The 24,329-nt window shown below is 43.5% G+C and overlaps 1 protein-coding gene across 1 annotated transcript in view; it reads left to right on the top strand.

Annotated features, from left to right (window-relative positions):
• Positions 1-202: 202 nt before the first annotated feature.
• The window catches only part of lamc1 (laminin, gamma 1), a 77,954-nt gene continuing 53,827 nt past the window's right edge, over positions 203-24,329 (top strand). The window contains exon 1 of the mRNA XM_033650568.2: positions 203-879. Within this exon, the coding sequence (XP_033506459.2) occupies positions 504-879 (376 nt within the window). The 5' untranslated portion in view covers positions 203-503. The remainder of the gene's footprint in view (positions 880-24,329) is intronic.

Here is a 24,329-nt window from a genome sequence, read left to right as displayed (position 1 = left end):
TGACACTGTGATTGATTGATTGATTGGTATTTGATTGATCCCAGTGTGACAGCAGATGTGAGCTGGTGCTTTGTTCTCTCTGTGACCCGTTACTTGTGTCTGAAGGAGGCCTCTGGATAATGTCGGGACTTTGCAGGATTGTCCTGGAGTTGTGTCACGGAAGTGGCCGGAGTGTCCTCTGCGCCTCAGACCTGCGCAGTAGCGGACTGGGTGTAGTCTGGAGTCCCGTCTTTTCCTGCTGGAGTTTGGAGTTGGTGCATGGCGGCGGACACAAAGAGCTGAGGCCCGAGCTCACACACACTCTCACACACACACTCACACGGCACAAGCAGCCGGGACACGAGCTCTGGACGCGGCCTGGAGCGAAGACAATCCGCCGCTGCATGTTCTCACTCGGTGGCTGAAGCTGTTTCCTGTCGGTAACCGGATCGTTACCGCAAACTTTTGGACAAGTTCAGGGAGAGTTTTTTTTCTTGTGCTCGGAGACGGAGAGGACTGAAAAAATGCGGAGTGTGATCCGGGCTCTGGTGGCTTGGAGCTGGGTGGCGGTGGTGTGTGTGCGCGCTGCCATGGATGAGTGTTCGGACGAGCAGAACCGAGCGCAGCGCTGCATGCCCGAGTTCGTCAACGCCGCTTTTAACGTCACCGTGGTGGCGACCAACACCTGCGGCTCTCCGCCCGAGGAGTACTGCGTGCAGACCGGCGCCACCGGGGTCACCAAGTCCTGCCACATCTGCGACGCCCGGGACCCCAGGAACCACCACAGCGCCGCGGACCTGACCGACTACAACAACCAGCAGGATACCACCTGGTGGCAGAGCCAGACCATGCTGGCGGGCATCCAGTACCCGAACTCCATCAACCTCACCCTGCACCTCGGTAAGATCCCCCGATAACATCCCCTTCCCTCCGCGCGAGCTCCACCGCGCCGAATCTCACTGGGAAAATGTACAATTTAAGGTTTTCTCCTTTGTTGATAACATCATCCACACAGATCAACACTTTTACCTATATTTTATCATTTCTATCGAACCACTCTTTTATTCGGCACATACCCATTTACCCTCAAACCATACTTTCTGAAGTAAATTCCAACTTCTCAGAGCAGGTTTAAGCGCTGCCGCCTCACGTCTAGTTCACCTCAGCGGGCAGCAGTAACGCTGCAGAAGGGTTTGGTCTGAAAAGTTTACATATTCAGCGGCTTGTAAGTGAAGCAGCTGTGTGCCGAATAGAAGACAACGTTGTCACAGTTGAGAAATCACACGCAGTTGTGACATTAAGGGTGAGCACGGTTTCAAACAAGAGGGAACACTTTAAATTGGTGAAAGTTTTCTAAGGAGTCTGGTTTGACTTTCTGTTGTGCGGAGAGAAAAGCGGTTGCTTAACTCTTTCGGAGACGGTGCTCAGCTGAGCTTTTTTCTTACATGAAGGAAATGTGAAAGTCAAGCTGACAGAAGAATCTGAGCGAGTTTTGTGTCTGAACTTTACAAGCAGGTTAAAGTTTGAGCTGGAAATCAGTGATGTAACTTTGGGAATGAGGGATTTTTGCTGCCAGCAGTGTATCATGGAGGACATAGTTTTCATTGTTGGGGGTGGAGTGTGTGTGTGTGTGTGTGTGTGTCTGTGTCTGTGTCTGTGTGTAGGGGGTTGCAGCTATTTTCTGACCTGACTGTAGGGTCAGCCTCTCCCAGCAGCACAGTTGGAGCTCTGCTGCTCCTCCATCACACTCACTTTGTGATTTCCAGCGTTTGTTTGACAAACTGTTGAGACTGCGAGCTGCTCTGAGCAGGAGGTGTGAGGTTAGCAGACTGGTGTCCATCACCTCCACTCCGAGGTGTCCTCTGAGGACAGCTGGTCTCTCAGTGTCTCCTCGGGGACTGAAACAAGTGGAGTTGTCCTCATGAATCAGTTCCAACACATCAGTCAGTAGCAGAGGAAGTCTGCAGGCGGACGTATCGCATGAAAGTGTCTTGACTTTGGAAACAGTCGTTTGACGAGATGTGAGGAGGCGTTTGTTTTCCACAGTTACACATGATGAGTTTTAAAGGTCGATACTGAAACTTTGAAACTGAAATGATCTTAAGCTGAGTCCAGTTTTGACCCAAAAAAGTCACATTTCAATCAAAATGCCAAAAGTTTTAAACGTCCAGCTTCTCAAATGTGACGATAAATTTAACGTCTTCTGGTTTTGAACTTTTCGTTGGACAAAATGAGACATTCCCGTTTGGTTTGAGGGAATTTTAAAAGTGAGAAAAAGTAATTTTTAAACATTTTCTGACATTTTTAAACCAAATGATTCCTGGAAACTTCTTCAGATGAATCTGCAATGACATGATTTTCACTCGCCGCCCTGCGACTAAAATACATCAGATAAAACACACTGTCTTCGGTTTGTGGCGTTCTGCTGGGAGACTCTGGACTCTCTGAATATTTCTATCATCCTGCCTACAGCCTTGCAGAGTTCACTAAATGGTCTTTTTCTGGAGCTTTCAGTCACACATCATGGTCCTCCTCTAGCCCAGTCGTCTTGAGTGGTTACGTAAAAGAAAAAATGGAAAAATAAAGTGTCACTGTGCGACCTTTCATAAACTTCAGACTCTGCTGATGAAGGTCACAGCATGTGACTAAAAACTTAACAAGAAATCTAGTAAGTGGGCCTTGAGTTGAGAATCTGTCAAAGAGGAAGTGGTTTTTATCGTCGTGGTTGCAGCAGCTGCCTTGTTAGTCAGATTAAATGCTCAGGAATGTGAACAGGGTTTGGTTGGTGACGAATAAACACTCTTCGGTTTGTGGTGTTCTGCTGAGACACTCTGGACTCACTGAATATTTCTATAACCCTGCCTGCAGCCTTGCAGAGTTCACTTACTCGCCTTTTCTGGAGCTTTCAGTCACACATCATGATCCTCCTCAGAGTTTTCATGGAAGAAACGACCAAACACTTGCTGCTTTCCTCAGTTTCATATCTCAGCAAACTGAATATTTTTGGGTGTTAAATGTTGGTCAGACAAACTGAAACCTCTGAAGACGTCACCTTCGATTGTGTCGGACATATTTTTCATATTTGAAACGTCTTGTAGTCTGTACGAAGAATCCAGTCAGTCTTTCTGTGCAGCTCTTGTTGCAGCTCTGTTAGCCGTCGTCTTAGTTTTCCTGGAGCTCCGAGCCGGCCTTTTAAAAATACCTGTCTATTTGTGAAGCCGGTGAGCCTTGGGCCTCCCAGCAGCACTACTGTTTTTAACAGTGCTTGACATTCCTGAGTGGTTCAGTCATGCTGCCGGTCGGAGCTGAGCTGCTGTCTCTGTAGCCTCAGGTACTGAAGTCTGATTAGAGCTCAGCGCCTCGTTTTCAAATGGAAATGCGTTTAATTACACGCTGAGGTTTCTCTCCTCGGGGCCGAGTTTTCATTGTTGGGTCGCTGTTTGCTTGATAATTAGAGCTCAGGCTTTGTTCTGCGGCGGACGGATGATCTCAGAGGTGTAAAGGCAGAGCAGCTCAAGATCTGATTCAGCAGATCTGGAAGATAAAACTTAATTTATCCTGCGGGGAACCGTGGTGAGTCTGAACCAGTGCAAATGAAATCAACATTTTAAAAAGCAGCTGGCGTCTGAGGTCGAAACAGGAAGTGAGCGTCTGATCGCCACCAGCTGTGTCGTGGTCAGTTTGGTCACCGGTGGGAGAATCTGCTCCACACAGGAAGTCCAGAACTTTCCTCAGAAAGCTTCATGACAGATTTCTGGGTAGCGGAGTCGTCGTGGTTAAACTGAGAGTTTCCCTCCAGCTGTTGTCATTGTGTGATGACATCGTTCAGCGAGATTTCCTAAATATTTGTCGTCTGGACAGGAAGTGGTTCTGCAACAGTTTGCTGAAAGTTTAAGAGCTCGTTGAGTTTCATGTTTGCATCAAGAGTTTGTTTCCTGTTTGGGAGACGGTAAATATTTAGTCCTTTTCTGCCAAAATGATTTTTAACAGACGAACCTCAGGCGGTCAGTGGAGGAGGAAGACCCCCCGACGATGAAGGACACGAGTGCTTCAATCATTAACTCTTTGGCCAAGTATTTCATCTAAGTTTCCTCTGTTGTCACGTCGGTGAGGGCAGGCTTTGTTTCGTTGAGGCGGTCAGCCTCTGCAGTGACATCATGAGGAAATCCAGAGACAGATTTAGTCTGTCTATACAACATTTTTACAGGACGGATGTGTCGGGGCAGGAAGTGACCTTTAAAGTCGAGACACCTCAGGTGAAAACAGTTTTTTCATGCGCTGGTCAATTTTGAGTTTTTGGGTCATTTTGCTTCCATAAGGCGTTTCTGTCTGAATAAAGAAAATGTTCAAAATACACATTTAGGTTTATTTAGTTCTGATTTCTGCAAAATAATCTCCCGTGAGCTCTAAATAAATCTCCACTTCAGCAGCACTTTAAACGTTCCAGTTTCCTGTTTATATTCTGAGCAGTGTGTTCATGTGTCATATGTCACAGCCTGAGTTATAGACGATTTTATTCCTAAAGACATGGTGAAGTGTTTAATGGCTGTTGACAGTGTTGTCTGATTTATGGAGTGATAAAAAGAGATGTCCTGAATTCCCTCAGTGGAAACCTTTGACACGAATATGTCAACAAAATGAAACAAGAATTTTGAACCTGAAGTTTCTGTTCTGGAAAAGTAGAAATACAAAAGAATAATTGTCTTAATTCAAGTGTTCAACTGGAAAATATCTGTTAGTTAAGTTTTTCCATTTCACCTGTAACATGTCTCCTTAAATCATGAAACATCAGATCAGAGTCAACATGATCATGAATATGACAAAATATTCAGTTGTTTCCAAAAATCTCTTTGAGCTTCGACCTCACGCAGCAGTAACCAAACATGTCTCCACCCAGAAGGAAAGTGTTGGCGTTGTATATTTCTGCAGGTCACAGATACATTGGTACGTTTCAGACGTATCACATCAACGTTCCCAAAGTGACGCAGTATATTGGAGGAGGAGGCTGCGGACCAGCGACTGTTCAGCACCAACAGACAACACAATCATGATGTTTTGTCACTATGATCATGGCGTTTGTGCCTAAACCTCACCACACGTTAACCACAGTGTTGCTGGAACATTAAGAAACGTAAAGTTTCAATGTATTCGCCACATATCAACATAGAAATGTCACGTGACCATGGTTTGCAGAAACGTACGCCAACATTTATTCTGGTGTTTCGGTCGTTCACATCTTTGAGTCAGTGAGTTTATGTGAATCTCTGAAGCTGAGTCTTAGCGTCTCTGCTGCTGTGTGCATGATGAAGCTCACTCTGAGGCCTAATCTCAGGAAACATGATGTGTTTGTGGAGCTCAAGTCTGGTCGTGTTTCTGTGCGCTGGGGCTCTTTGATGCGGCAGGAAGGCGACGTGTCCGGACTCGTCTCAGACTGCAGAGTCGAGTCCGACATGAAAGACCCACACAGAAGAAACCTGCAGATGGACGGAGAGCGGCCTCCTGCATTCATCTGTGTTCAGCAGACACAGGAAACCAGCACTCACGCTCACACTACAGACGTTTACTAGTGTCAGTGGGAGTTTCTGCACCGACACTCAACAACTCACCCCACAAAGTAACTTCATCATTTCACAGAAGAAACCCAAGTTTTAAAATGTTAAATGCAGCTGCACAACGTACAGCCGAAAACCAGCAAGACTTTGAGTGAAGTCTGGTGTGAACAGAAAGAAGTAGTGAGCACGTTCAGAGCGGAGGAGTCGGTCCTGAACTGAAATCTAAACAAACACGTCAGTCACCTAGACTCAGGACAGAGTTCATGAAGACAACACTCATGAATCATTAAACACTGCAAAGCTTCAGACGCAAAGTTGTTCCCAATGAGGCGTCATTAAAGATCAAATCTGTCACATTTCTGCATTTAAATATGTTAAATATATTTATATATATATATATTCAGTTGAGTCCAAACGTTTGTTCAGCCACACAGATATGAACACGCTCCGTGTCATCTGGTCGCCTTCGCCTGTTGTTCACATGTCAGGGTCGTGTTCGTCTGCTGCAGGCTGTTATTAATCGACTTTATATCCAGTTTTAAGACACATTTTTAGATCGTTTTAATTCTGTGTTTTAACCAAATGAAGGATTTTAGTCGTCAGACGTCTGGATCTGAAGTTACCAGAGCAACAAGCTGAGCGAACGTCAGCAGCAGCTCGACTCCAGACCCTGATGTGACAAACTGCATCAGAGAAACACTGATATTTAACATGAAGCTGTTTTGTTGAAATCAGCTGGTGTGTTTGTGTCTGAGAGGAAGAGACCTCTGAGGATCATTCAGCTCCTGAACAGTCAACACTGAAGGAGCTGTGACCACGAGGAGCTGACGGCTTTGCTCCGCCTTTATATCTTCTGGTCGAGAGGCTGCTGCTTCCTTTACTCCCGTCAGCGCGTTGGTCACATGATCACAGCTTTCCAAAGTCTGTGGGTGCGTGAGAACAGCCTTAAAAACTACACATTCAATGTTAAAAAAAGTTTCATAACTTCAAACCGTCGGCTTTATTAACCCTTTAAAAACAGACGTCCGGCTGACGGCTGCAGGAGACATGATCTGATGGAAGCACAACCAACCTGGCAACAAAAGGTTGTTGTTATTAAAGGTTTATAACTGACGAGTAAATGATTTATTAACCCTTAATAAAGCCCTTAGTCTCAGTCTAATGAGAGTCTTGATTGATTCTAATGAAAGGTTCATTTGTCGTGAACTTTCAGTGTGTTTTATATTAATTACAGAGAAACTTAACAAATATGAGGTCACGTGAAAACAGCTGTCTGAGGGTGGAGGAGGAGGAGGAGGAGGAGGAGGAAGAGGAGGAGGTGTTACTCGCTCCAGTACCTGAGTGACTCTTTGAAGTCTTAACATGGAGGCAAAACATCCCGAATCCTTCAACAGATAAAAAAAGAACAGGAAGGCAGAAAGATATAAGATTAAAAACCTCTCAGATCTGTGGTTTGAATTCTGCTGTGAGATGTCAGGCCGACACGAAGCTGGAGGCGTCCACACCCGGAGGAATTTTAAGGGAAGTTTAAGGGTATTTTAAAGGGCTTCAGTGAGTCAGTCTCTGTCATCAGCTGCAATAAACCGTCAGTGGTTTCCACAGCCGATGGTCCAGCTGTGCAGCTCTCATAATCTCCTCACATCGCAGGTTCCCACGCTGAGCTCATTCCTCAGACTCAAAACAATGAGTCCCAACCAGATGACACCCCCCCCACGCCCCCCCTCCCCGTCCACACACACACACACACTCAGATTGGTATAATTTCCAACAGCTGGCCGCTGCAGAGGGACAGAGCATGGAGTTGTTGGGAAACCCTGAAGACGAGGAGAGAAACTCTCAGCAGGGTTTTCCCACACTGCACTGCTGCTGTCTCTGCTGTCTGAGACACACACACACACACACACACACACATACACACACACACACAGATAGACGTCTTCCTGTAAGACACGCTGCAGTCACATGAACACGTGAACGTCCATCAGCTGTTTCTGACAGAAAACCTTAATCAGATCCAGAAGCTTCAGTCGAACAGACCTCCACCTGTCTGACACACTCAGGTGTGTTTGCTCTGAGCACATGACCTCCATACTCGCCTCTGATTGGACAGTGATGTTCTGATGCTGCTGCACGTCAGAGTACTTTGTTTCCTGTTGTTCTTTAACAGAGCAGCTCAAAACTCTGCAGCACCTTTACTGCGTCTGCTGCTCCTGTTTGTCCTCCGTCCAGTTCTGATGCTGATCTGCACAAAGCGACGGTCGGTTAAAAAAAACATTTTCCAGGCCTTGAAATGGTTTGAAATGAACAGAATGTTCTGGAAGAGTTCTGAATAAAGATAGTTCTGGCTATAGTTTAAAATATGTTCATAAAAACCTCAAAACGTTGCAAAAATCTCGTCTGTGTTTCACTGAATTAAGATCTAGTGCTGCGCTGTGCGGCTGTTGAAACATCACAAGTATCACGTGATGCACACAGACCACACCGCCATCGTGTTGTCTCCAGGGCCACGCCCCCTTTTGGAAAAGAAGTATGCTGTCACACAAAGAAACTACAAAAGAAGGAAAGGACGTGACCTGTCGTATCTGTGCTGTTTCACCTCTGACTGGAAAATTCTTCCACCACATTAAAAACACATTTAACGTGACGCTGAGTGACGTTTTTATCTCTATGTGCACCTTTGTTTCCTTGTTACTGGTCTCCAAACCGATCACGGCTCTGTCCGTCATCACGGGAAAAGAACAGAATTGGAACCAAACCCTGGCTCCGATCCAAAATTGGAACATCGACACTGACGACATGTCGTTCCCTCCTTTATACTCTCCTTGGAGAGAAACAGGAAGACGCAGCCAGATAGCTGTGGTGTGGGTTTCCTCCGGGTGCTACGACATGTTCTCCCCTAGCCCCCTTGCACCCCATGACAGGACAATGAATGGATGAATGAATGAATGAGTGGTAAATGGATGAAGGGCACTGGTGACAGTTACTACTGATGGAGGGCTGACGTTAGCTGCAGCTCAGTCACACAGACAGACAAGTCGACTCCAACTAAATCTGCAGATCAGACAGCTGGTTATTTACAGACGACACTCAGCCTGACATCACCTGCTGAGTCCATCAGATATATATTTGATTGGATTGTCAGCCAATGATCTGGACTTCTATAAATGAACTATCTGCCCGCTGAGGTGGGACCTTTGGGACCTTTGGGACTTAAACGGGACATGACGGCGATCAGCCTTCTTTCAGTAGCGTGTCATGAACTCTCAGGTTCAGGCAAAGTCATAAAACATTCATCAGACATGTCTTTAAATCAAACATGTTTAACAAGAAATAAATCAATACAGATGTGTCAAATTGTGTTGACATCTATCTGCAGCATCTTTATTTTCTATCCCCCCAAAAAGGGGTGTGGCTTTGTCGTTTTGTGAGTGCCTGCGTGTGCCGCTTTGGTCGTTAAGCATAGACGTCTGAAGAGTGATCAGAGTTAGGAGGTGTCAGCAGTTTGCTGATCTGCAAATGACTCTCAATGTGTCTCTAATCTCAAACTTCTAACTTCACTAACTGGAAGTGACAACAGCTTTAAAACTGCCTTTTCTTCTTCTTCTTTAACAGCGAATTCCAAACCGGTATCGCCCAAAACCAAAACCCAAACGATACCCAACTCTAGTTTTGCGCGCACCAGTAGTACACTGCATTGTCCTGAGCTATGCAGTGTGAACACACTCAGTGCACGTCAAGTGTTTAGTACAGACACACTGACAAAGTGTGAGATTAATAATGTTTGACTCACTTTAAACCACACCAGTAAAGTCATGGAAACATTTTAATGGGAAAGTGATGGAAAAGGTTTGCAAATGTGTTTGATACTTTAGTGACTCTCAGACTTTGGTTTCAGGGCTGTTCAGTGTTTCACTCTTTGAAAAGTTGACTGAATGATGGAGAGAAAAATCAGCTGATTTTAATCTATCATGAAAATAATTGTCTGCGGCGGCCGTAAAGTTCAGCTCAGAGTTTTATTGTTTCAGTTGTTCGACCTCACAGACAGACAGATTTATGTTTGTGTCGTTCGTCTTCACGATCTCCTCCGGTGAAGCTCTGAAACGTTGCTGATAAAGTTCAGGTGATGGACAGTTTGTTTACGTCTCACTCAGGAGATTTTGACCTTTTGCACTCGTCACTAAAACTTTATGGAGACACAGAATGAGTCACGGAGTCGTCGCTGGGCGGATCAGCTTCAGACATGGTGTTATCTCGGGGACAGGTGGAGCATTCACCAGACAGACAGACAGACAGACAGACAGACAGACAGACAGACAGACCTGCAGCTCGTGCACTCAAACAGTTTGTTCTCAGCTTCCCGCTGCAGATCTTTCTGGAACAGTCTGGCTGCACTTGAGGTCTCCAGGGGCCTTTTATTGTTTCACTGACTGACACTTCAGGGGCCCCGAGTTGATCCCCGCCTCCATGAATATTCAGCCCTCTTCAGACGAGAGCTGCAGAACCCTGAGAGCTCAGATTGGAGCCAGCGAACAGCTTTTCTTGCTTCTTAATGTTCATGATGCTGAAACCACCGTTAACTCTGACCCTTTAAAGTCACGTCTGAAAAGACGGAGATCCTGATTTGTTCTGAAAGTTATTTTATAAACGATGAATGAGTGAAATGAAGGCAGAACAGTAACAGTGATCAGTTGCAGATGGATTTGTGTGTTGGTCCGTAGTGTCCCACTGTGAGGACAGTTTATACTCTGTGGGGCTGTAAACAAAGATGGCGGTCAGATCTCCTAGGCAGGAAGAGAGAGAGCTGCAGGTGGAATGTGAGGCCTTCAGGGACCCTCAGATATCTCTGTAACCTTGGAGCTTGTTGGCGTCTCAGGTCAGGATGACATGTTTGTCTGGTGCAGTCAGAATGAACATCATCAGCAGGGAGCAAACGTTTCTCTCTGACGTTGATGCTTCTTTCAGAGACCAGTGTTTGAAATAGTTTCAGACCCGAGGACTTCACAGCGAGCTCTGTCAGTCTGTAGAGCTCTGAAGGTCGACACGAATCCAACGTTTGATTCTTCAAGAGTTGTAGTGAACAGCAGCGCAGTGCTTTACTGTGTTCTACTAACTGAGTAATGTTGTTATTACTGATTTATCATTTGGTCTCAAAACAGTCGGGAAAGTGAAACTCAGAATTCTTTTGAATCTGAAAGTGACTCAGACTTCTTTAAAATGATTTCACATCAACACAAAGAAAAGCATCAAAGCTGGAAACGTCTCTGCCTGTAAAATATCTGTAATGATGAATCAATAATCAAGACGTTTGTCGATCGAACATGTTTGAGAGCCTAATAAAGTTTCATCAATAAACAGACTAATGAATTGGGGTGTAAGTTCTGCACACGCTCAGTAGCAGCCAGTTAATCACCTGTTTGATGATCCTGCAGGTGAATGAAAGCCCTGAGCCCGAGACGACATCACACTCTGTCTGAATATGAAACACTGAGTCACCAAACAAACACCTCCTCCTCACTGTGTCACCATCTCAGCCTGCAACTAACGAGTGTCTGTCGATTAATCAGCTGATTATTAACTCAGTCGATTAGTTGTTTGGTTAATAAAATGTTAGAAAACAAAGAGATGCAGTGTCCTGTCACAGGATGAAAGAAACTGGGAAATATTCACATTAAGAAGCTGCTGTCAGAGACTCAAACCTATTAACTGATCAGATTATTAGTCGGTGATTAACTCCATCGTTGAAATCAATAAATCGTTGCAGTTCTGTCACCTTCAGGTCTGAAACTCAAGTCAGGAATTCAGACTTTTCTTCAGAGCGCTCCTCCGTCATCAAAGGGAGGATGGTCTTATCAGGAGATCAGAGGCTCCTCAGACCTCACAAACCTCTTTGTCTTTGCTTTCTTTAACATGGAGGAGGAGGAGGAGGAGGAGGAGGAGGACTGTCCTCTGTCTTTGTTTCATCAGGTCCTTTTCATACAGAATCACAAACACCTAAACAAAAACCCTTTAGTGGAGAAAAATGGCTGAAAGTCTCCTGGTCGTGTGTGAAGTCACGTCTTCGTTTTGTTCTGTCCACACTTGAAGCTTCATTGACGACTGATGTTCTCGTTGCTCTTCTTACATGTGGAAGGAAATCCCTGCAGATTTGTCCTGCTGAAATTTAAACCTTAGAATTGTCCCATAAAGAAACTGCAACGCGCTTCTGCGTCCTTCTCTACATTTTGTTCTTCTTGTTGCTGAGTATGAAGACGTTTAGATGTGTGAAGTGGAAACTTCCCGTCACAGGAACTCTCAGTCAGGAACGTTTCCAGCTGCTGACGCTCCCCCGCAACAACAAACAGCAGCGTCCTTTTGTTGTGAGAGGAATCACCTCCTGATGTTTAACCTGCCGCTCTGTTCACTCATCACACGTCACTTTGAAGTACACACTACACATTCTTGTCACCGTGTGCTAATTAAAAGGCCTGTGGTGCGTTCAGGGTCACAGCTGGACCATTGTCATCAGGGCTGGATGATGCTGGAAGTTAAGGATTGGATGTTTTGTGTTGAAACCTATTCATCCATCGATGGTGATGATAGAATATGAACACATGACTGTGTCGAGCTGTGACGACGTGCAGCTTCACCTCAAACTGAGAGAAGTTGTGTTTAAATGAAACGTAAAGAGGAGCTGAGGCGCTGTTTCACACACTGAAGCGACATGATGCCGCCGTCGTTTGGTTCTTTGTGAAAATGCAAAGGCGGCGTAAAGACGGGACTTCAGCGGCTCTGTGGCGCCATCTCTGTGTAAGAGACACTAGTTTGTGGTTGTTGAAACTTTAGTGAGAAATACTGACGATTCATTGCAGCTTTGACGGGGGGGGGGGGTTGTAAATAAACAAGAGCATCAAATGATGCAACTCCAACAACATGACATTCGCAGTAACATCAGCGATGATCGCTAAACAAAACAACACTTTGCGAGATGGCTGAACTGTTACTTCCAGTTTTGAGGTGATTTGCACAGCAGTTGTGTATTTGTGATATTCCAGTTTCCCGCTGGACTTTACCGGCGTCATTTAGCGAATTTTAAAACAAATCCAGACACTTGATCTGTAAGCCCGTCACGTTTCAGAGGCGCTGACTGCTGGTGACTGACGTTAGATCAGAGTCAGAGTCACTAAACTGTCACTAAGTTAAAATGTTCTTGTCTGAGAAAAACTAAAAATGATTCACGCTGATGCACAATGATCGATGTTGGATTATTTTCTGATTATGAGATTTCTGGGATAATGTGTTGCCTAAATATGTATAAACAGGACATTTGAATACAGATTTTTTTTACGTCGATAATCATGACAACGATGGAAGATTCAAATTATTTAGGTCGGCCGTCCTTCCTTCACAGCATTCAGAGTAGAGATGGAAAATAATTGAAATAACTGAACACTTCAGCTCAGCGAGCAGTGACGTTAAACATATGTAAATCAGCATTTATTAAAGAGTGTGAGCATTTTATCATAGATGTACAAAGATTATAAAATCTATTCAACAGCAGTGTCTCCCATTAGAGCAACAGCTCCTCCTAAAAGTCCGTGTGTCAGCATCATGTTTATATTAATGTTATTATCTGTAACATCAGAATTCAAATCATATCCATAATATTAACGACTCATGCGGCACAAAGCAAAGTTTAGGTGAGCAGGCATCTGGAGAACAAAGAGGGGATTTAAAGTCCACTGGTGCTGACGGGGCTCAGCAGACAGACATGCTGCTCCACCAGAAACATCTGAAGGCTCAGCAGGGCGCCGATTCTACAGGTTATCACCTCTGATAGTAAAGAGCTTCATGTCAGCGAAGCAAAAACCGATCAGTCGTCTCTTCAACCATCGATACTCACCAATCAGCACGAGCCTGACATTTTAATTTAACTCATTTTAAAAGCAGCAAAAAGCATTCGGAGTAAAACTTAATTTAGTAGAATTTGTTTGTGATTACAGAAGTGTAAAACATCCCTATGGTGGAAAACCAGCAGCTATTGTGTCATGTTTTAATCAGTTAATTCAATCACTATTGATTAACGAGTCCTATAATTCAGTGTAAACTCACTGAGTCTTTGGAGTTTTGCCTGATGTGGACTCAGTTCAGACTCCGTTTGTTTGCAGATGACTTGTGAAACTCTGTTGGTCCCTGACGGACTCAAGGTCTCAGGTGACCTCAGCTGAGAGGAAACTGATCAGCGTTGGTTCATGTTTGAGCTCATCGGTTTCTTTGTGGCCCGTCGCTGTCGACCGTGCGACAGGTTGTTATTAAACCCAACTGACACCTGGATCAAACCTTGGCGGCGAGATGATGAAGTCACAGGAAGTTGCGAGTGCGGGTGTTCCTCACGACTGTAATTACAGCTTCATCTCCGCACGCTGAAACTTTTCCACCGGATGGATCCAGTCTGAGTTTATTGTCCCTGCAGGTCTCTCCTGGCTGGAGGCAGTGAACGCAGCACGCCCTCTGCTCACATGTTCATTTGGTCTGCAGGGAAAACATCAAATGACAGGCTGAATGTTTCAGTCATCGTCTGCAGGGTTCAGATCAGAACACACGGACGGCTGAGTTGTATTTGACAGCTGGAACGAAGCTTCGCCACGACCTCTCCTCCAGTGAGGAGCAAGAACATTCACAGTCCATTTTATAAAGATCCAAGTTGACATACAGACATTTAAGGTGTGGACATTTTATTAATGACATCAACTCTTGCTTCGAGTAAAGGGCCTGGTGCATCAGACCAGCTGTCAGCAGTCAGTCAGTGTTGAGGCGTCACCCCACTTCTTGCAGTGTGTCCTGCACCTTTGGCAGAGACGGCAGAGAATAAATCCCTCTGATTGTCAGGTCAGCTCAGCGCACCAGCAGAGAAACATCAGTGAGTTGATTAAAGGAGGAGCTGAAGTCCAGAGGGAGTGAGACCAGGAAACGTTTGTGCTGAAGAGAAAAATGATCTGACCTTATGGACTTTAGCTCCTCCTTCACTCAGCTCACTGATGTTTCTCTGCTGGTGTGCTGAAAGTCTTCATCTTAAAGTTGCATTTAATGTCACAGAATGAGGTGCATTCATTAGATAAGTGGTAAATAATCAAAGCTAGAGGACAGATTTAAGCGTCTCCCCATTAAAGGTGAAGTTCAGCAGCCTGAGGTTGAAGCCCGGGTGTCGGAGTGTCCTTGAACGCATGCAGAGGCAGTTTACAATGAGGTGTCGGCCTGCGGCAGTAACGTAGCTGCAACAAAGAGCTGAGTAAACACCAGAAGTCTTTCTCTCCGGCCTTGAGATTAGAAAAGTGAATGATGTTGGCTCAGACTAAACAGCTCAGATACAATCAGCTGGAGCTGAGCTGTGAGGGACGACGTTTGTCCTCTTATCAGGTTTCAGAGTCTCTGTGAACTTTGGTTTCTATAAAGGATCAGTCTGCTCCAGGAGGAACCGCAGACAGGAAGTCAGAGCATGTTGAAAGACGGACACATTGTTGGTTCGACTCCCTGCGAGGGATTTGTTCACAATTAGAAAAACCTCGAACAAGATCAAACTCATCCTTCACACAGACTCAGAGGAGAGACTGCTGGTTTCATTTTGTGAGGCGCTCACAGCAGGTGCGTTGGTGCATTCGAGGACCCTCCAACATTTTGAGAGTTCTGAGTGTCGGCTCTTGAAATTCACATGACTTGGTTTAGAGACATATTCCCCTCTGCAAAGCCCCTCACGGTCGCTCAAGGTCAGCAGCGAAGAGTGGACGGGCCCACATCTCCCCGAAATCCCAGAGATGCTGCGTTCAAGAGCAGTTAGTAGTTACTGGAGTTAGACAGGGATGAAATCTGGACGCTGTGCCGACCATGTTGTGATTTAAACTCTGGTTATTTTCCTGCTGACTCCACACAGCAGTTACATGTTCCAACAGTGTCACACAAAATGATGCAGTCATGTCTTGTTTAGGCCCTTTGTTTCATTACATGGTGCATCAAACACGCAGGATTCAAACAAGCAAAACTTGTTTTAAAAACACGTTTCATTACAGTCAGAAGCACAGTGAGCTGCACAGACTGAGGTAGAAGCCACACACACACACAAAGCCAGCGACCGACCGGAGAATAAAACCTCAAGGAACCAATAAACCAATAAAAAGATACAAAGACATGTGAGTCAGAAATAAAATATTAACACTAAAAGTAGAGCATTAAAAAGGAAAATACATGAGTTTAAAAAAATGAAAGAACTAAAAACAGAATAAAATAAGATGAACAGACCAATAAAAGCCGACACACGAGAAAACCACAGAAAGAAGACAAAATAAAGTGAAAGTAAAAGCACACCTGAATTAAAGCCAAATTAAAAAATTAAATTAAATCAAACAAAATTAAATTAAAAAAACGAGTCAAAATAAAAACAAACAAAAAAAAAAACCAATTGTGACAAGAAAATTCATCACCAAAATTTTGATAGAGACATTTTTTAAGCAAAAACATTCACTCTTGTTTTTCTGTTTTACATCATTATAAACTAAACGCTCGGACAAAACACGACAATAGATAAAATATAAATAACTTAAATTGGGACAGGGATTTTTTTATTGTTAATAAATCAGTGAATCTAGATTAATTTAAACTCCTCAGTTATTTGGTTCCTTGTAATGAGAGCGCCGCATATTTACACTCTGCTACAAACACCAGCAGCGTGGCGAGGCGCTGAGCGTCTGAGCGCTGCGTGTTTGGCCTTTTTTTTTCTGGTCGTCAAGAGCTGAAAAATGTTCAGCTTTGGGTAAAATGCTGCACTCGTCACCGTCACTTTTTAACCAGCAGTCCAATCACAGTGAAGGAGGGGCGGGACAAAAACCGCAAAGACCAAATGTCACATTTTATCACTCGCTCTTGAGAACAAAAGGACAAAACCTTTTTGGGTTTGTTAGGCTGGAAAATCAATTTTTAAGGATCAAAGTCTTGATTATTAAATGTTGTAACGGGCCGACCTCCCAGTGACTGAATGTGTTCTTGAATATCAGACATGACCAACGTCAGAGTTGGCAAAAAGTTGTATGTCTATTAATTTCACAACAGTCGTAGTGAGGAGACATTTTATTTTTCTCTTAATGCAAATCAAAAGACTCATTTTTAAACCATCGTTCCTCTTTAGTTTGGATTAAGAAGGCCTGCAGAGTCGACCTGTCATGGTTCAGACACACCTGATAGAAATATTATTTATTTATTTATTATTTTAACACATTTTGAATAGTTTAGAACTGTGAATGTTTGTCTGGCACGAGGCTGTTTTCTGACAGAAGTTAAATAAACATATATATTTTTATTAATCAGATTCATTTCATAGATATAAATCCTTTAAAAATAATGTTTCAACCAGAAACTAAACAAGCGAGTGGTTGTTACAGTGCAGCGTCATGTGACGAAGGTCCCGGCCTGACTCAGACCAGGTTGTGGTTCGTGGTCGACGTCGTAAACGTCTAACACAGTAGCTAAAAACGTTCTGTCGCCATCTTCCTTCAAAACGTGTTTTTCCAGCGTGGCCTCTGCTGCGCTCACTCACTCATAACTTCCTGTTTTGACGGAGCTGACGGTCTGTAGCGACCTTTGACCTTTGACCCGACTGTAAACGGACATGATGAAGTATTTCCTGTCCTGTGGGAAGAGAAACATGGCTGTGGGAATTGGGCTGGACACACTGGGCTCAGAGAGAAGCTGCTTCTGACCTCTGAGCAGAAGTGTGTTACGGCAGTGTGGGGGGGCTCCAGGGGGGCCGCGGTCCCGCTCCTGCTGAGACTCTGTGATTTGCTTTGCTCAGGAAGTGATTCAAGGCCCCAGGGAGAGCAGAGGGAGCAGAGAAGGGGGTTTTCTATTATTACAGACGGCGTAGAGTCTGTGAACGAGCAGAGATGCATTACAGGGACAAGCAGATGCATGCAGGGTAATTTTAGCCCTGCTCTGCAGGAGGAGGACCGGTGGTGGAGGAAGAGACGGAGTAAAAAGTGACTGGCTTTCAAAGCAGCGTGAGGGTAAACAGATAATTAGGGTGCAGACGTGTGGACTGATTTATGCTCCACTTGAAACGTGATCGTCAGGCCTTTGTTCATCTTTTTTCCACCTGAGTCTGACGGTTGCACAGAAACAGATCGTAGCTTTAAATCTGCAGAAACATGGCGGTCTAAAATGATTCAGCATCAACTCTTCGCTCCTTCGGCGCCAAGTTTAAACTCTTTTTTTCCCACTGAAACCTTTGTTAGAACTTCAAGACCGAAACCTTATTTTTCTCCTGGCCACACCTCCAGTCTGTGATGTCACATGAGTGACGACAGCCGAGGGAAAACCCCTCATGTGACATCACAGGTGGGTGTGTCCAAAAGTGAAACATGCTGTAAAGTTTTAACGTTACGTCAAAACTTAATTATCAAAGAAGACACAATCAGTTAATCATGAAGCTGTTGAAGAGCCGACAGTTTGAGTGAAATGTGATTTAATACACATGCGTTAAAAACCAAAAACTTGACAGCTTATCTTTTTAATTTACTTTATTTGCTACGTTTAACTTTGCTTTACAACTTTTATCTTTCCAACGTAATGAACTGCGTCTGACTTTACATCTTAACTTTGCTTTTAAACTTAATTTACGTTTGTAACTTTACAATTTAATGTATAACATTAATTTACAACTTCATTTACAACCTTTAACCCTACAACTTAAATAACAAATGAAAACATGATGACTTTTTGTGCATCTGTTTTATCTCATCAAAGCTGAGTCAGTTTTGAGGTGTTGGAGGAGGCAGTCTGTGTTTCAGGCGCGGTGCTCTGCCTCCACTGTCAAACACTGCGGGAAATCATGAAATAAAATACATGTAATATGAGGAGAATCATTAAAGTAGAAGGACAGTATCTCAACCTCCCAGCCTCTAAGGTTTGTGGTGGTGTCATCGTCAGCACCACTGTCACAAAGATGACCAGATCTCTTTGTGTTCTCCTCAGAGCGGAGCAGCGACACAGGACACACTGCATTTGGTTCCACAGTGACTTCAGTTCTTCCACCATCAGTCATTTCCTCGTGTGGTGATAATAACTGCAAACCTACACCGACAGTCTTTGGTGACTGAGGATAGCTCCCGATAGCGACCAGGGGAAATATAAGCACCATCCTCTTCCTGTTTTGGTCACACAGTGCTTGAGGCTTTGCCTTTGTGCCAGAAATGGAGCCTTGGTTCTCCCGGAGATCGTTCCTGGTGCCAGGCAGAGCTGAAGAGTGAAAGCAGGGAGCCAGTCTAAACACAGATGCCATTATTTTACAGCCATAACACTGTGCAATCCCTTCATAATGAGAAAGCAAAAAAACGTCTGCCTCATCTTTAAGGTTTAACAAAGCAATGCAGGACGAATGCAGCTGTTAGTGTGTGTCACTGTGTTGTCTTTGTGCTGAGCTTCCTCTCAGCGACAGTTTTGTGTAAACCTGCTGTTGCAACATAAACACGCGGCCACGCTTTAATTTGCAGGTTTTCACTCCTAAAACTAAACCAGACGAGTTCGGAGACGATCCAACTCCAGACACTGTAAATCAGGTCACAGAAACAAAGCTCACCACTTCATCACTCTTTATTTGTAAAGCAGAATGAATTATGTGCATCCTCAGACTCTGTAAGGCGGCCCAGACTTAATTAAATCTTTGATCACCTGGCGCCCTCCTTAGATTACACAGAGACAATCTGCGCCACGATCAGCGGCACATTTAGGTGTGTTTAGATTCCTTCTTCTCTCTGGTGGCAGGAGCAGCTGAACATCCTCAGGCATTCATTCATTCATTCATTCACTGATGAGGTTGTTTATGTCTCACAGACCTGAGACGCTCCACTGATGTGGGTTTTTATTTTCTGAAGAAGATTTCCAGATGTGTGTTTCTGTCTGCCGTGGTGGTTATTTCAGAGAACATAATGTTCCTGGTTTAATCCCAAAGACGACACGAGGTTTGGCTCGGGCAGACGGAGCGACCTCCAGCAGTCTGTTTCCTGGATGTCATGTTCAGGTTCATGTTCGTCCCCCCACCCCTCACAGCTATACACTAATAAAACCTGAATGAGACTCTGTGGCTGAAGAAGCAGCTCATGAGACTATGATAACAGTTTTTATTACATAAATAATTTCCTCCTGATTAAAGCGGGATATTGTTGAAACCTGAGTTGTGGTACCGACACCAAAACGCTTCCAGCAAAATGTCACAAAACTATTTTCTCTTGCTTGAAGCAAACCTGATACAGTTTATTAAACACTGATAAAATCTCAGTCCTAACTCAGCGTTTGCTGTTAAGGTCAGCGTGAAAATGAAACAATAAAGCTTCAGTTATCAAGAAACATGTCTTAAATTTCAGGTGTTCATTATTACGAGATATTCGCACTGTATGGAGACCAAAACGGTTACATTTATATTGTTGTATAAACTAGGGATCGGATCGGATATCGGCGCCGATCACGTTATTTTTACAAAATCGGTAATAAAAGATCGGAGGAATCAAAACAACAACAATGGCCAGGTTTTCATCTGTGTTGTTCACTGTTGCTTCCGCTTTCCAGTGTATAGAGTGTGGTGATCCTGTATATTTTATAAATATATTTTATATAAGACAGTCAGCTGATGGCTTGCTCACCTCCAGACACACCCACCGGTGCTGTCGGCCAGTGGGATGGCTCGATCAGCTGAGCCCAGGTAGACCGGCCCCTACATTATGCCGCTCCTGGCAGTATGGCGAGAGTCGCCGGCGAGTGAGAAATGAGCCAACAGTCCTCTGCGTATTCAGCCTACCACAGCATTTTACACCACTCAAAGTCCGCGAAATAGGTGCGCTTCCCCGTGGAATATCATCCATCCGGCCACCGGCCTCAACTCAAGGGATCCTACGGAGCCTCCACGCCCGAAACAATGCCGGAGCCTTATGGTATTCACACACGGTCCCGTGAGTTGGCAAAAGCCGGGGGTTACTTTCCGTTTCATTATTCCTTATTTGGAACATTCGGGCCGGGTTGATTTATCGTTTTGAGACTGAACTGAGTCAGAGCCAACAGTGGGTTTTCTTTACCTCCTTGGTTGCTGGAAAACCTGGGGTGGAGTTTTCTTTTGTTCAGCGAACTGTGTGGATTGAACTGAATTGAACTGTGTTATGTTATTCGGAAATCCCGGAGTGGAGTTTTTTGTTTGAACTGGATTGAACTGACTGAACGGAGTGGAACATTTCTTTTCTTTGGTGGAAAAAATATATACTTCCTTGAAACTGATTACTGTTGTATTTGTATTTTTGAGTATAATTCTTTTGTTCTACAGAAACCAGGTAAAAACAATTTAATTATGGTGTTGAGGGACCTGTTTTATGGGTTTTATGGTTTCTTTGTGGGGTTTGACTGAGTAAAAGAAAAATATTTGTTTCATGTGTCAAACCACTAAAAGAGATATAGGCCTATTTTGTTTGTTGAAGACAAGAAGAAGATGTTGACTTGGTTTATATTTTGTGCCGCTGAAACACCGATAAGCTTTTTGGATACTATTTAAATAAAAAACAAACCTTATGGGACGACTTGGATGCATTCATTTTTTTTCTTTCTTAATGCTTTGCAAAGTATCGGATTGGACTCGGTATCAGACTCGGTTTCAAAATAAAGGACTCGGTATCAGACTCGGTTTCAAAATAAAGGACTTGGTATCGGATCGGATGCAAAAAAATCAGATCGGGACATCCCTAGTATGAACACGAGCAGCTGTAAAAGAACTTTGACTAAAAGTGGAGAAATGAGAAGTTAGATCAGAAACTTTCTGATTGTTTAATGTTGATAGCCCCTTGGTGACGCAGATAGCGCTAGTGCTAATTAGCTTAGCTACCAAGCAATATATTAGTTATTGTTACATAAAACTTTCTCACTGTTGTAACTAATTAATGAATACTTTTCCTCACAAGTTAGTTGGATTTGTTGGATGTATTCATTAGTTTTAAACTTCCTGTGAATAAAATCCAATTAATCATGTGTCCACCTTTATTTTGTGTTTATCCTGTGTTGAGACTTTATTTTGAAAAGCAGAGGTGGTCACGTGTGTTCTGGGCTCAAAAACTGCTTCTTATGAACGATTAAAGGTAAAAATCAAACACTGATTGAAGAAAAATTGCTGCAAGGTATGAAGTCATTGGATCAAATCATAAATGGATGAAATATTTTTTCATTTATTCATTCGATCTTGACGCTGCTTTAATCACACATGAGTCAGACTGTGTGCAGAACTCAGATAGTGTGAAGAGTACATCGCTATCACGTCTCAGTTTTCTACTCGTCACTGAGACAGTTCGGCGACTACAGTGTGCAGAAATATTCCCTTGTCCAAATTTAGTGTCTTCACTGTAGTTTTAAATCTGAGTGCACTGAAACGAGTCTTTGAGGTAGTTTAGTGCCGTTCCAACACGTTCCTCTCTCAGCTGTTTGAACACTAACTTTTTATTGTATTTCGATATAAAAATGTGACTTTGACTTGAAGAAAAAGTGATTCTCAGGCTCTCAGCTGTTGAGAAATATAAATCCAGCATGTGACTTCACGTGCAGGGTTTGATATCAGCAGCTGTGGAGCCTCTGTGAGGTTTGCGGGGGGGCGGGGCCACTCTGCGTCCTGCTGGGACTCTTTGTCTCTGATAATGAGGGCTGTTTTCGTTTGTTCCTGACGTCCCGGTGTGGTGACACGTCTGGGCGGGGCGGCTGCTTCTTTGGTGGTCTCTGCTGTTAAATCTCTACCAAACACCCTGATGTGGGGGGGGGGGGGGGGGGTTCGTCCTCGGAGGAGATCACAGCTTCTCCCCCGCGTCGCAGCTGAGGCCTTAAGGTGGACTCCTGGACTTCCTTAAGTCTTGTTAACAGTAAACTTTCTCTCGTCTGTGCCTTCAAATGTAAGTGTGACTCTACTGATTTAACACATTAGCCATCGATCACATAATGAGGTTTGGTGATGAATAAATAAACTGTAGATATTAATTATGAGACAAAGTCAAGTGTCTCAAAAAGCTGAAGTGACAGAAAGACAAAATGCTGCCATCTGTAAATGTGAGAAATAAAACAGTGAACCTCTTCTTTATAAGTTTAGGGTGTATTATGGGCTGTCTTCTGGACTATATTCTAGAGCGTATTATATATTATATCATAGTGTATATTTAAAGGATATATTATAGAGTATATTACAGGGTACATTTAGGGTATAAAAGTGTAGTTTTGGCTTGTAATATAGGGCACATTATAGGGTTTATTATAGAGTGTATTAGAGTAGTAATAGTGTGTTATATATGAAATATTGGTGGGTACATTATTGAATGTAATAGAGTGTAGCGTATGTATGATGAAGCATATTATAGAGTGTATTAGAGTAATTAGAGGGTGTTACATAGGGTATATTATAGATTATATTATAGGATATATTATAGATTATATTAGATTATATTATTGGGTATATTATAGATTATATTATTGGGTATATTATAGGGTATATTATAGATTATATTATAGGGTATACTACGGGGCATATTATAGGATATAATATCGGGTGTATTATAGATTCTATAATAGGGTATAGGTATATTAAGCACCTTGTAGTGATTTCATTTAAACAAAAATTAATTTCAGCACTTGTTCAATACATAAATTGAATCTCATTAAAGATCAATTAACTGACTTTAGAGCTTAACTTCACCTTTGACCTTATTTCACAACATAACTCGCAATTTATCGTCCAGCTTAACGCTCCGGTAAATGTGTCTCAGTGGTCAGTGACACAGTTAGCACACACTCACAAAACAAAGATTCTGTTTTGAATAGAAATAATTAAAAACGTGTCATTGTCAGATCACATCCAGCGCAGTGTAATTCATCCTCTTACTTCACTCACATTAATGACCTGTGGCAGCGGTGAATGGATGAATGGGTGAATGATGACAGGGCTGCTCCTCAGCCTTTAAAACTATCTTTGCCTCCCACCTTCACTCCCTTCCTGCCCACCCTCCCCCTCACACATTTAATTGGAAATCCCCCCAGCACACACACACACACACACACACACACACACACACAGCATTATTCATGGCACTGAACACAATAACGTGTCTTTAAATGGAGATGTGAACATTTGTGAGTTTACTAAAGATTCACTGGATGAACGCTGGCGACGTCCCAGTTTTTATTTTTGGCTCAGATGTTGCAGAGGATCAAAAACCGTTTCCTAAATGTTGACGTGTGGCTCCATGGAGATGAAAACCTCACGATACTGATGTTTGTCTCCTGCATGTGTGCAGCGTCTCAGTTCTCTGGTGTTCAGATTAACAAACTTCTGACATGTTTTAATGACGGACTGAAGGTTGGTTTATCGTTGGGCGTCGGCTCTACGGCGTAGCCTACGCAAGTGGCCTACACCATTGTGAGCATTTATACTTGTGCGGTGGTGTGTCACTCTGCAGTTACACCTGAAACCATTTCCCTCAGTGGAAACAAAGCTTTGATTTACTTTAATTTACTTTAATTTCACAGATAAGAAACAATAAATTGTGAAGACAATAAAGCCTCCACACACTGTGTGTGATTTATCCTGGCTGAAATATGAGCAGAGGAAATCTCTGCTAGCTGCTAGGCTAATTTATACAATGTAAAATGCCATAGGCTTGTGCTAATAACGTTAGCATGTTGTATTTGTGGGGAAAACGTGTTTAGTATCAGACAGTTGTTTTGTCAGTGAACCTTGTGAGCTGTAATGGAGCTGAACTGTGTAACGTTACC

Source organism: Epinephelus lanceolatus, chromosome 12 (assembly GCF_041903045.1).
Source record: "Epinephelus lanceolatus isolate andai-2023 chromosome 12, ASM4190304v1, whole genome shotgun sequence".
Lineage (NCBI taxonomy): Eukaryota > Metazoa > Chordata > Actinopteri > Perciformes > Serranidae > Epinephelus > Epinephelus lanceolatus.
Note: the sequence above shows the minus strand (reverse complement) of the source record. Positions and strands in the feature narration are given on the sequence as shown.